This window comes from Microcaecilia unicolor, chromosome 8 (genome assembly GCF_901765095.1).
Source record: "Microcaecilia unicolor chromosome 8, aMicUni1.1, whole genome shotgun sequence".
In the NCBI taxonomy this organism is placed as follows: Eukaryota; Metazoa; Chordata; class Amphibia; order Gymnophiona; family Siphonopidae; genus Microcaecilia; species Microcaecilia unicolor.
In genome coordinates, this window is record NC_044038.1 from 98,477,278 (window position 1) to 98,490,795 (window position 13,518).

Here is a 13,518-nt window from a genome sequence, read left to right on the forward strand (position 1 = left end):
TGGAAGTAAATCAACAATTTAAACCCCCCAGAGCAGTGGGGGATGAGGTAAGCATTGCTTGTGGCACCCTCCTGCCATGCTTAGCTCACTTACCACCGGGTTGCGCCGTCCCTGGGAGCCGGCTCACCTGCCACAACAACCGGCTCGCAAGAAATTAAAAATTTAACACCGGCTTTTGCGAGCTGGTGCGAGCCAGGCTCCAGCACACCACTGTATACGGTGATAAATTTTGCTTTATATTCTCTTAATATGAGCAAAACTGTTTAAAGTTATTCACTGATTTTCTGTGATGACAGGTATAACTTCTCCATCACTGAAAACCTGCCTAATTTTTAAAGAATTTCTTAGCCATTTAAATTTGTGCAGAGGACCCACCACTGGAATCTGACCTCAATATTTTCATGAGCAAAAATTCACCGGAAAATGAAAATCTGAACTGGCATTTTTTACCCAGAGGCAGGAAAGAAAATTAAGGGCCTGATTCATTCAGGAATTCCCCCATTCCTTTTTCTATGGGAAAAGACTTTGACAAATGAGGCCCACGAGTTATCACTACATGGAGAATACTCTGTATGCTATGTTTGGTGAGTCCACCAAACATAACTAGAAGGGTGAAGAACACAAAAATCATTTAAGTTGATTCAGGTCAAACAGGAGATCCAGTGATATATAATGAGGGGCATAATCGAACGAAAACGTCTATCTCCATGGGCGTTTATCTCCGAGAACGGGTCCGTGAAGGGGCGGACCAAACCGTATTTTCGAAAAAAATAGACGTCTATGTTTTATTCGACAATTTGTGAGCTGGGCGTTTTTGTTTTTCAGCGATAATGGAAAATGAAAGCGCCCAGCTCAAAAACGAATAAATCCAAGGCATTTGTTTGTGGGAGGGGCCAGGATTCGTAGTGCACTGGTCCCCCTCACATGCCAGGACAGCAACCGGGCACCCTAGGGGGCACTTTTACAAAAACAAAAAAAAGGTAAAAGAGCTCCCAGGTGCATAGCACTCTTCCCTTGTGTGTTGAGCCCCCCAAATCCCCCTCAAAACCCACTGCCCACAAGTCTACACCATTACTATAGCCCTAAGGGGTGAAGGGGGGCACCTACATGTGGGTACAGTGGGTTTTTTTTTTAGGGGGGGGGGGTTGGACGACTAAGCATTAAGCAGCACAATTGTAACAGGTGGGGGGGGGGGTGGGCCTGGATCCACCTGCCTGAAGTCCACTGCACCCCCTAACAACTGCTCCAGGGACCTGCATACTGCTGCCAGGGAGGTGGGTATGACATTTGAGGGTGAAAATAAAAAGTTGTGAAACATCATTTTTTGTGGTGGGAGGGGGTTAGTGACCACTGGGGGAGTCAGGGGAGGTCATCCCCGATTCCCTCTGGTGGTAATCTGGTCATTTAGGGCACTTTTTGGGGCCTTAATCGTGAAAAAACAGGGTCCAGGAAAAGTGCCCTAAATTCTAGCTAAAAACGCATACTTTTTTTCCATTATCGGCAAAAGGCGCTCATCTCTGTTCGGGTGATAACCAAGCCCCAGTCCCGCCTTTACCACACCTCCGACACGCCCCCGTCAACTTTGTACGCTTCCGCGATGGAGTACAGTTGAAAACGTCCAAGTTCGGCTTTCGATTATACCGTGTTATTCGTTTTTGTGAGATAAACGTCCATCTCCCGATTTAGGTCGGAACTTGGGCATTTTTCTCGTTCGATTATAAGCAGGAATGTGTACTTGCTCTACAACTATAGGCACCAATATTGGGCAGCTGTAATCTAGGTTATACATTTGACTCAGAAGCTCTAGGTTATCCTAGGTTTTTGTCTGTCCAGCAGCCCAATATTGTCACCTACATATATATAGGACCAGATTCTATATATGTTGCTTTATATCCCAGCGCCTAAAACTACGCGCCTCCATTTACACCATTGAAAATGTGGTGTAATCCCTGCACATAGATTTACATGCCCTGGACCATATTCTATAACTATGCGTGCAAATTTTGGCATGCCCACAAAATGCACTTTCCCCGCCCACGACCACGCTCTTTTTGAACTGTGCACATTAGAATTTAGGCGCAGTTCATTGAATACGCTTAGTGAGTTCTGTGTGTAAATTTTAATTACTGACAATCAGTGCTTATTATTGCTTGTTATGTGCTGCTATCAATGCTGATTAGGTTGTTAAGCCAAATTAAGTTACGTGTGTTGTTATGGAATATGCTTACATTTCAACGTGGAATGCTAGGCGCGCTATATAGAATCTGGGGATAGTGTATATGTGAAGGGCAACTTTGTATAGTAGGTGCTCACCTTTACATGTGTATGATGTGCATGTTTAGAATAATCAACAGAAACACAAGAAAAGCAAACACTGGGCCTTCAGGAAAGAGAAAAATGTAATCCTTTATTCCGAAAGATGACCCGACACGGGCCGTGTTTCGATGTACAAATACCAGCCTCAGGGGTCAAACATAGAAACACATGAATATATATTAGTCAAAAAGTATATCAGTTTAAAATAACATCACAAATATGGATATGGACACAATAATGAATAAATATGTAAAAAAAAGCCATAGATATATTCATAAAAACATATTCATGCATTAAAAACAACAGATAAACAGTTCCAATTAAAAGAGCATAAAATCTTACACAAGAGGACCAATATATATATATATATATATGTACACCACAAAAGGACATATTGTTCAGACAAAAACTTTTTGGGTGATAAACAGTCATATGAGATCAATCAAACAATCAGGGTATATTTCCTAATGTGAAAGAGAGAACACAAAGAAAGCATTTATTTACAAACCATATATATTAATGTAAAAAAATGATGAATTATTATACATTTATGTGTATATGCAATACCACGGAAGTGCACTACAGCCCGATGTCAAACAATTTGTCAGTGCAGTAAATAAAGGATAAGATATGCAATGGAACATAGCAGGAATAAGATGTAGCATAAATCATATGTCTAAAAAACCTGTCAACACATACAAATTGTACAACAACATATATATACTAGTAAAACAGGCCCGTTTCTGACGCAAATGAAACGGGTGCTAGCAAGGTCTTCCTCGGAGTGTGTATGTGTGAGATTGACTGTGTGTGAGAGACAGAGAGTGAATGTGCGAGTGTGTGTGTGTGACAGAGAGAGAGTGAGACTGCAGGGTGCGAGTGTGTCTCCTCTGTCCCTTGCCCCCCCTCCAGCCACCCAGCATTTCTCTTCTCTCCCCTGCTCCCCCTCCAGCCACCCAGCGATTCTCCTCTCTCCCCTGTCCCCCCTCCATTCACCCAGCGATTGTCCTATCTCCCCTGCCCCCCCTCCAGCTACCCAGCGATTGTCCTCTATCCCCGCCCCCCCCTCCAGCCACCCAGTGATTGTCCTATCTCCCCTGCCCCCCTTCAGCAACCCAGCGATTCTCCTGTGTCCCCTGCCCCCCTAACCACCCAGTGATTCTCCTTTTTCCCTTACCCCCCTCCAGCCACCCAACGAATCTCCTCTCTCCCCTGCCCCCCCTCCAGCCAGCCAGCGATTCTCCTCTCTCCCCTGCCCCCCTCCAGCCAGCCAGCGATTCTCCAGTCTCCCCTGCCCCCCTCCAGCCAGCCAGCGATTCTCCTCTCTCCCCTGCCCCCCCTCCAGCCAGCCAGCCAGCGATTCTCCAGTCTCCCCTGCTCCCCCTCCAGCCAGCCAGTGATTGTCCTATCTCCCCTGCCCCCCTCCAGCCACCCAGCGATTCTCCTATGTCCCATGCCCCCCCTCCAGCAACCCAGCAATTCTCCTGTGTCCCCTGCCCCCCCTCTAACCACCCAGTGATTCTTTTTCCCTTGCTCCCCCTCCAGCCACCTAGCGATTCTCCTATGTCCCCTGCCCCCCCCTCCAGGCACCCAGCGATTCTCCTTCCCCTTACAGCACTACACCACCCAAATCTCTGCCCCTCCGCCAACCACCCAACCTCCGCTGCCGTGCACAGCTCAGCGTGCACACCCACTTAACGGTAGAGCCAATCGCCACCGTGCTTCCGCCCTCCCATCTGTGGTTGGTCAGCGCTGCGTGGATGTACCCGGAAGTACGCTGACGTCAATTCAGGAGATGGAGACAGCCTTAGAGAGAGCACGAATGCTTCAAGGCTTCACTTTTTCAGCTTCAGAACATTGGAGGTGCGTTTTAAACTCTTTATCTACTTCGAGTTTGCATACAGTACGAGCAATATGGGACAATACACTCACTCCATAGTGTGGCGGCGGTCTATTTGCACAATGTATGCGAGGGGTAAGGTACGTGCTGCTTGACTTATCTAATTGCTTCAAAGTATGGCTTATGCATTATATTTGTCCAGTTTGGATTTCATACAGCACTAATAGAATGCGATGGACATTCTGATTAGGTTCCCATTCACAGTGTTGCGAGGCACCTTAAGGCTGGTTTCTTTCATTCTTTAATATTTAAGGACGTTATTCATTTCTATAACTATGCACGTCCAACCTGCTATGTTCCATTCATCATTTTTTTACATTAATATATAAGGTTTGTAAATAAAAGCTTTCTTTGTGTTCTCTCTTTCACATTAGGAAATATACCCTGATTGATTGATCTCATATGTTTATACCTATAGGATCTCTTTGGTAAGATGTTTACCACCCAAAAAATGTTTTGTCTGAACAATATGTCCTTTTGTGTAAGATTTTATGTTCTTTTAATTGGAACTGTTTATCTGTTGTTTTTATTGCATGAATATGTTTTTTTATGAATATATCTATGGTTTGTTTTACATATTTATTATTGTGTCCATATATTTTATTTATTTGTTATATTTGTATCTCACATTTTCCCACCTCTTTGCAGGCTCAATGTGGCTTACATAGTACCGTAAACGGCATTAACCGATTCCGGTATGAACAAATATAAGGTGTGAACAATTACAGGTGATATTATGGTAGAATGAGGTACTTGTATGGTAAAGACAATTGGGGCGAACTTAGGAGGGAGAGGAAGAGTTAGGATATGTCTGTTATGGTTTTTGGTTATGTTGTGTCGCAAGTGACCAGGTTTATTATGTTGATGTTATGTGATATTATTTTAAACTGACATACTTTTTGACTAATATATTCATGTGTTTCTATGTTAGACCCCTGAGGCAGGCATTTGTACACCGAAACACTGCCCGTGTCGGGTCATCTTTCGGAATAAAGGATTACATTTTTCTCTTTCCTGAAGGCCCAGTGTTTGCTTTTCTTGTGTTTGTGTTGATTTTTGTATGCTGTTACCCTCTCTTTTGTGATCATGTTTAGAATAATGACATATGCATATACGTTTGCACATACAGTGGTGGAAATAAGTATTTGATCCCTTGCTGATTTGTAAGTTTGCCCACTGACAAAGACATGAGCAGCCCATAATTGAAGGGTAGGTTATTGGTAACAGTGAGAGATAGCACATCACAAATTAAATCCGGAAAATCACATTGTGGAAAGTATATGAATTTATTTGCATTCTGCAGAGGGAAATAAGTATTTAATCCCTCTGGCAAACAAGACCTAATACTTGGTGGCAAAACCCTTGTTGGCAAGCACAGCGGTCAGACGTCTTCTGTAGTTGATGATGAGGTTTGCACACATGTCAGGAGGAATTTTGGTCCACTCCTCTTTGCAGATCATCTCTAAATCATTAAGAGTTCTGGGCTGTCGCTTGGCAACTCGCAGCTTCAGCTCCCTCCATAAGTTTTCAATGGGATTAAGGTCTGGTGACTGGCTAGGCCACTCCATGACCCTAATGTGCTTCTTCCTGAGCCACTCCTTTGTTGCCTTGGCTGTATGTTTTGGGTCATTGTCTGTGCTGGAAGACCCAGCCACGACCCATTTTTAAGGCCCTGGCGGAGGGAAGGAGGTTGTCACTCAGAATTGTACGGTACATGGCCCCATCCATTCTCCCATTGATGCGGTGAAGTAGTCCTGTGCCCTTAGCAGAGAAACACCCCCAAAACATAACATTTCCACCTCCATGCTTGACAGTGGGGACGGTGTTCTTTGGGTCATAGGCAGCATTTCTCTTCCTCCAAACACGGCGAGTTGAGTTCATGCCAAAGAGCTCAATTTTTGTCTCATCTGACCACAGCACCTTCTCCCAATCACTCTCGGCATCATCCAGGTGTTCACTGGCAAACTTCAGACGGGCCGTCACATGTGCCTTCCGGAGCAGGGGGACCTTGCGGGCACTGCAGGATTGCAATCCGTTATGTCGTAATGTGTTACCAATGGTTTTCGTGGTGACAGTGGTCCCAGCTGCCTTGAGATCATTGACAAGTTCCCCCCTTGTAGTTGTAGGCTGATTTCTAACCTTCCTCATGATCAAGGATACCCCATGAGGTGAGATTTTGCGTGGAGCCCCAGATCTTTGTCGATTGACAGTCATTTTGTACTTCTTCCATTTTCTTACTATGGCACCAACAGTTGTCTCCTTCTCGCCCAGCGTCTTACTGATGGTTTTGTAGCCCATTCCAGCCTTGTGCAGGTGTATGATCTTGTCCCTGACATCCTTAGACAGCTCCTTGCTCTTGGCCATTTTGTAGAGGTTAGAGTCTGACTGATTCACTGAGTCTGTGGACAGGTGTCTTTCATACAGGTGACCATTGCCGACAGCTGTCTGTCATGCAGGTAACGAGTTGATTTGGAGCATCTACCTGGTCTGTAGGGGCCAGATCTCTTACTGGTTGGTGGGGGAATCAAATACTTATTTCCCTCTGCAGAATGCAAATAAATTCATATACTTTCCACAATGTGATTTTCCGGATTTAATTTGTGATGTGCTATCTCTCACTGTTACCAATAACCTACCCTTCAATTATGGGCTGCTCATGTCTTTGTCAGTGGGCAAACTTACAAAATCAGCAAGGGATCAAATACTTATTTCCACCACTGTACGCATATAAATGCCAATATTCTGCCTAAGTATTATTCTACAAATACCTGCTTAACTTACATAGCAGGTATTTGCAAGGGGGGCATAACTGGAATGGAGCGTGGGCAGGACTCCTGCTTATGCAGGTAACTACAGCATACTTATACGCTGCACCTGCATCAGCTCTGTGGCTATCCTGAGTGCTTGTGTATACAATTTAGGTGCAGCAATACCAGGGTGTTCTATTATGGAATAGACTCCTACCACACAGCCTTGGGGCACCTAAATGGAGGCTCATAGTTATAAAATTACCGACATAGCGGGCTTCACCCTAGAAAACTCTTTCATGCCCATTTTTCTGCACATATATAACCATATGTACACATATAATTTTATACATGCGCATCTACTGAAAATGAAACTAAAGTGACACTGTGCATCTAACTGCTGTTTGAAAATTGACCTTATTGTATCTTTTCTGCAGAATTCACTGGTGTTTGCTGGGCCTCAGGGGACCCCCATTACAAAACCTTTGATGGCCGGACCTTTGACTTCCAAGGAACCTGCAAATACACCATTGCCAAGACCCTTACCTACAGCAGTGAGCTTCCATTCTTTAACATCAAGGCCAAGAATGAGAACAGAGGATCCACTCTGGTGTCTTATACCATTGCCCTGCATATACAGGTTTATGAGCAAAACATCACCTTGAGGGCTGCAGAGTATGGACAGGTGATGGTAAGCATCTCAGCAACAGTTATGTCCTGTGATGTTGCATAAGGCATAGTATATCTCAAAACCTGGAAATTATATAGATATTGAGCTCACAAAGAAAATATTGCACAGGCAACACAGTGGAATAAGCCATTGGGACCATGGTCCAACCAATAGAAAAGGCAATGACAAAAGCTAGAAGGATGCTTGGGTGCATAGGGAAAGGAATATCCAATAGGTTAAAGGAGGTGATAATGCCCCTCTATAAGAATCTGGTGTGTTCATTTAGAATATAGTGCACAATTCTGTAGACCATGCCTTCAAAAAGATATAAACAGGATAGAGTTGGTCCAGAGGGTGGCTACTAAAATGGTCAGTAGGGGGGTCACGTGATGCTCTGAACGGAGAGGACGTGATTCTGTGCTCTCTGAGGCCCCTGCTCAATCAAAGCAATTATTAACCCGTAAACTTGCAAGAAGACGATTTAAAACCATCTTACCTGAAAGGGAAGATTACATGGAAAAATATCTGGGCACGCTAGCTACAAATATGGCTAGCAGAAGCGCTAAAAAAGAAAAAGCGAAGGCGGTGAGCGCTGGGCGGTGAGCGCTGTGGGAGAAGGCCCGGCGCAAAATGGCAGCGGGCAGTTCACAGAAGAACAACTAAGGCAGCTAACAGAGGCGGTCGGAGCAGCGCTGGCGCCGAAGTTCGACAAATTAAGCGAGCGGAGCGCGGAATTTGAAGCGCTGCTCACAGATACAGTCAGAAGAATAACTGAACTAGAGGCAAGAGTATCTGCAGCGGAAGATGAGATCGGCCCCGCCACGCGGCAAGTAAGCGTGCTCGAAGCTAAAGTAGAGGCGCTAACGGCAAAGCTAGATGATATCGAAAACAGATCGCGGCGTGGCAATCTCAGGTTGGTGGGACTGCCCGAATCTGTCAGCGATCGGGTGCTTGCCTCTGTGTTGGAAACTTGGCTGGCAGCTGAATTCGCGCTATCGGATCATGCGGGGAAAGTTTGTCTAGAGAGAGCGCACCGCATAGGACGATTTCAAGATGGAAGACAGACACCCCGCACAGTAATTATTAAGGTGCATAATTACGTGCACAAAACAGAAATTCTGCGAGGATACAGATTAAAACGAAATGAAGTACGCTATGATGGACATCAGATCAGAATATTCCAAGACTACTCAGCCGCATTGCAGGAGAAGAGGAAAAGATTTACACCTATATGTCAGCAACTCCATGACCACCATGTTCCATTCATGCTATTGTACCCGGCACTGCTGAAGATTAAAATGAATGGAGCATGGAAGCAGTTTGACAATGTTTCTACAGCACAACAATGTGTACAAGAAATAAAGGAGAACAGACAAATATTGAGCAAGAAGAAGGAGGCGTATGATATCTTTATAAAAGAGCAGAACTGTTGGTTTAAAAAGCTTATGGTAAGATGTTGTTAACATGTTCAATGTGAAATTGCAAGGGAAACTGTTACTTGTAAGAGCGGGGGCCCGGAAGCACTGAAAACCCCTAGAGCCTATCCTTTTGTGATGGGCGGGGCACCAGGGGAGCCACAGGGCAAGGAAGAAGGGAGGGTAGAAGGGAGGGGGGAAGGGAGTAGCTGGGGGGGGGGGGGGGGAAGGGGTAGAGGGAGGTTAGAGCCCCAGGATTTGAGGGAAATTAGAAGGCAGAGCTATAGAAAAAGAGACCATGCTGCTCGATACAATATGAGAAAATACCAGGTGGTAATAGAAGCCCGAGGGGGGAGGCTGGGCTCCCTGAGGGATGTTAGAACAGATTTAGCTGAAAGGAAGGCTACAGACGATGAATATGGTTAAAGGGACCAATACGGGGATACGAATAGCCTCCTGGAACGTGGGAGGGATCACGTCCCCGATAAAAAGAGCAAAGATATTAGATACCTTGAAGAGACAGGGGGTGGATATAGCCTGTATCCAGGAAACGCGCTTGCCACAGGAGGAGCAGGATAAACTTAAACGGCACTGGGTGGGAGAAATTTTTGGGTCTCCATCTAGCGGCAGAAGGGGAGGAGTGGTAATCTTGCTGCACAAAAGCTTGGTGGCCAAAGCTAAAATGTTGTTCGCAGACACCGAGGGCCACTATGTGGGAATTAGCCTGAACCTGCAAGGACAGCTGCGTACGCTGGTGGCAGTGTATGCACCACAAACAGGCGGGAAAAAATTTTATGCCCAATTGATGGCAGAATGCCAGAGACATGGGAGGGACCCTTTAATAATTGCGGGTGACATGAATCAGGTACTGGACATCCAGCTGGATAGGTCAAACCCTAGAGGCGTGAGAGGAACTGATGAGGTCACATTGCTGGCGGAGTTCTGTGATTCGCTGGGTTTGGTGGACCCGTGGAGGCTTTTGCATGAGGAAGAGCGTGATTACACGCACACGTCGCGGGCCCACCGAACCCAGTCACGAATAGATTATATCTTGATGACGCAGGACTTACTCCCCCAGACTTTCAAAGCGGAGATAGGCACGGAAGGGGTATCCGATCATGCGTTAATATGGGTGGACCTGGAGATGCAGCCGTACTATCAAGAACCCAGGGGGTGGCGCTTCCCGGCCTACTTATTCTCTTCACCCGAGTTCAAATCCTTCCTAATAGGCAAATGGGAGGATTTTGCAGTAAATAACAAACAGCATGCAGATAATCCTGGACTGTTCTGGTCGACCGCAAAGGTGGTGATCAGGGAAGACTTGATAGCATACACCAGTCTTAGGAACCGGAAAATAGCGCAGAAAATTATAGAATTGGAACGGCGGGTTAGGATGATGAGAAGGCGGTACACCAGGGACCCCACGCAGGTGTCTTTTGAAAATCTTATAAATGCAAGGACAGAGTTAAACAGCTTACTCCATGAACGAACCATGAGATCCATGGTGATGCGGAAATATGCTCTAAAGAGGTTTGGAGACAGACCTGGGGGGATGTTGGCGCGCTTGGTAAAAGGAGACCGTAAGCCACATTTTATAACACGGCTCCGTGGGAGAGCGGGGGGGGGGGGGGGGGGATTGCCACCCACCCAGCAGATATTGCGGAAATATTTAGGAAGCATTTTGAAGAGTTATATAAAGGGGAGCCCGAGGGGGATTTTAAAGAGAAAATTCGGGAGTACTTGCTAAGATCCAACATGCCAAGACTCACTGATGCACAGATAAAAGAACTAGATTTACCTTTAACAGCTAAAGAGGTGGGGGTAGCGATCCAGAAATTAAAATTGCACTCGGCGCCCGGTCCGGACGGCTTTTCCAGTGAATTTTATAAACTCTTAAGAGCTCAAATAGTGGGGCCCCTAGTTAATCTCTATGAAGAGGCCGCGGAGGACGGCAGATTCCCTAAATATGCAAATGAGGCCATGATTAGCTTAATACCAAAGCCGGGACGAGACTTATTGGATCCAGCCTCGTACAGGCCCATATCGCTGATTAACGTAGATGTTAAGATATTGTCGCGGGTCCTGGCGGAGCGTTTGGCGCCGGTATTGCCATTTATTGTGGGAGCTGAGCAGGTAGGATTTGTCCGTGGACGGCAATCTGTGATGAATGTGCGTCGGTTGGTTGCGGCCTTAATAGAAGCCCCTGCCAGGGCACCCTCGAGTTTGGTAATAAGCTTAGATGCGGAACGCGCCTTCGACAGGGTGCTTTGGCCTTTTATGTGGGAGACATTAAACTGGATGGGCCTGCAGGGATGGTATTTTCACGCAGTGCAGATGCTTTATGCGGACCCGACGGCATGCTTGTTGGTAAATGGGGTGGAAACACAAGGATTTAAGATAGAAAGAGGCACGAGACAGGGTTGCCCGTTATCCCCCTTACTGTTTGTGATCACCCTGGAACCCCTGATAAATGTAATAAGAGAACATCCGAATATAGTGGGAATTGAGGTGGGAAATGAGATTTTGAAAATCTTAGCATATGCAGATGATTTGTTACTGGTAGTGGATAAGCCACAAGTATCAGTAAGCCACCTGATGATGGAACTGCAGAGCTACGGGGTACTATCGGGATTTAGATTAAATTATAGTAAGTCTCTGGCACTCCCAATATCAGAGTCCACAAAAACGCAGTGGAAGGGATCATTTCCATTTCAGTGGGTCGCAGGGCAAATAAAATATCTGGGAGTTATAATACCCATCCAGCTGGACACGATATATGATAAAAATGTGGCCCCCCTGTTGGCAGAAACTGCGCAGTTACTGGGATTGTGGGGGTCTTGCCCCCTGTCTCTTGCGGGGCGAATAGCATTGTATAATATGGTGGTGGTGCCCAAATGGCTTTATAAATTTCAAATGTTGCCATTATACCTGGGGGGAAGGGAAGAGAGGAAATTGCAGGCTGTGCTAAGGCGATTCTTTTGGAAAAATAGGCGTCCCAGGCTTGCTTTAAACATCATGTATAAGCCAAAAACACATGGGGGAATGGGACTGCTCAATATAAGATATCTTACGGTAGCGTGTGCCATGCGCCATGCGAGAGACTGGCTAGTGGGCAGCCAGCAGTTCACAAATGTACGGTTAGAGGCCTCCATGCATCCCAACATACATCTTAGCTGGCTATTACATACGACCGGAACAGGATCCGGCAGTCGTCCACGGAGGAATCTGTTTGTTAACTCCCTGAGGGCAATGTGGCGGTGGCTGTGCCGTAGGCACGGATTCTCAGCGAAGGCCACTCCATTTCTGTCCTTAAACCTGAACCCGGATTTCCCAGCGGGAACTTTGCAGAAGACCTTTGTAAGGTGGAGGCAACAGGAGATACACTACCTTTATCAACTCTTAAATGAAGACGGACAGATAAAGCCGTTTGAGGAGCTGCAACAAGAATACAGGTGGCCACAGACTGATTATTTTGCCTATTTGCAGGTACGACACTACACAGCATCCCTGGGGGCAGTAAATCTCAGTGAAGATGTGCAGGAGGTCCTGGCCACGGCACTAACATTGGGGTCACAAAATGTGGTGCCTTTACGTTATCACCATAGATATCTACTTGACTCCACTGAAGATATAGACTATTGTGGACTAGCTAGTAGCTGGCAGAAAGACATTGGAGGAGAGGTTACGGTGGACGCGCTACAGGGATACCTTAACTCAATACTACAAAGATCAACCTTTATCCGAGACTGGGAACAACAATACAAATTTGCGGTGCGATTTTATATAGCACCGGCCCGTGCAAAGAAAGCTGGATTTGGCACTGGTGAGTGTTTGAAATGTGGCGCTGCCCAAGCCTCGCTGGGTCATATGTTTTGGGCTTGTCCCCACATTCGCCAATTTTGGACCTTAATCTTTGTGGAAATTACACGGTGCTGGAGCAGACAGACGTTGGCTGACCCTCTGATTTTGTTTGACATTTTCAATATCAAAAGACCTGCCCCAGCGGGATTAATAGGGTTTCTGCAGAGAGCCTGAATGATCGGGAAGAAAGTAATATTACTTTTGTGGAGAGAGGAAAAACCCCCATCCAAAGATTTGTGGCGATCTAAGATGATAGAACTCTTGCACACTGAACTTTGTGGGATGATGGAGGCTACAGCACAAGACATCAGTTCCTTTAGGAAAGTCTGGAGAAGATTTTTATATACTTTACATCCAAGCGCCCAGCAGCGGATCCACCAACGACTGCGAACCAGACTTGGGCAGTTGGAAAACTATGGATCTTGGACAAAATAGCCTGTTTTGGATATTAGTATGAACCTGGTAGCTGGGGGGGGGGGGGAAGGGCGGAAAAAGAGAATGTTCAAAACTGCACAGTTAACAAGTGTTTATTGCATTTATATGATAAGAGAAATGTTTCAAGAGACGTTTATGCTATATATTTGTTAATAAAAATGATTTAAACATAAA

At 45.8% G+C, this 13,518-nt stretch overlaps 1 protein-coding gene across 3 annotated transcripts in view; it reads left to right on the top strand.

The window, feature by feature from the left end:
* The window catches only part of LOC115476928 (IgGFc-binding protein-like), a 920,282-nt gene that overhangs the window by 255,510 nt on the left and 651,254 nt on the right, over positions 1–13,518 (top strand). For all 3 annotated transcript variants that reach the window (XM_030213515.1, XM_030213514.1, XM_030213517.1), the window contains one exon: positions 7,401–7,654. In XM_030213515.1, coding sequence (XP_030069375.1) covers positions 7,401–7,654 — 254 coding nt within the window. The remainder of the gene's footprint in view (positions 1–7,400; positions 7,655–13,518) is intronic.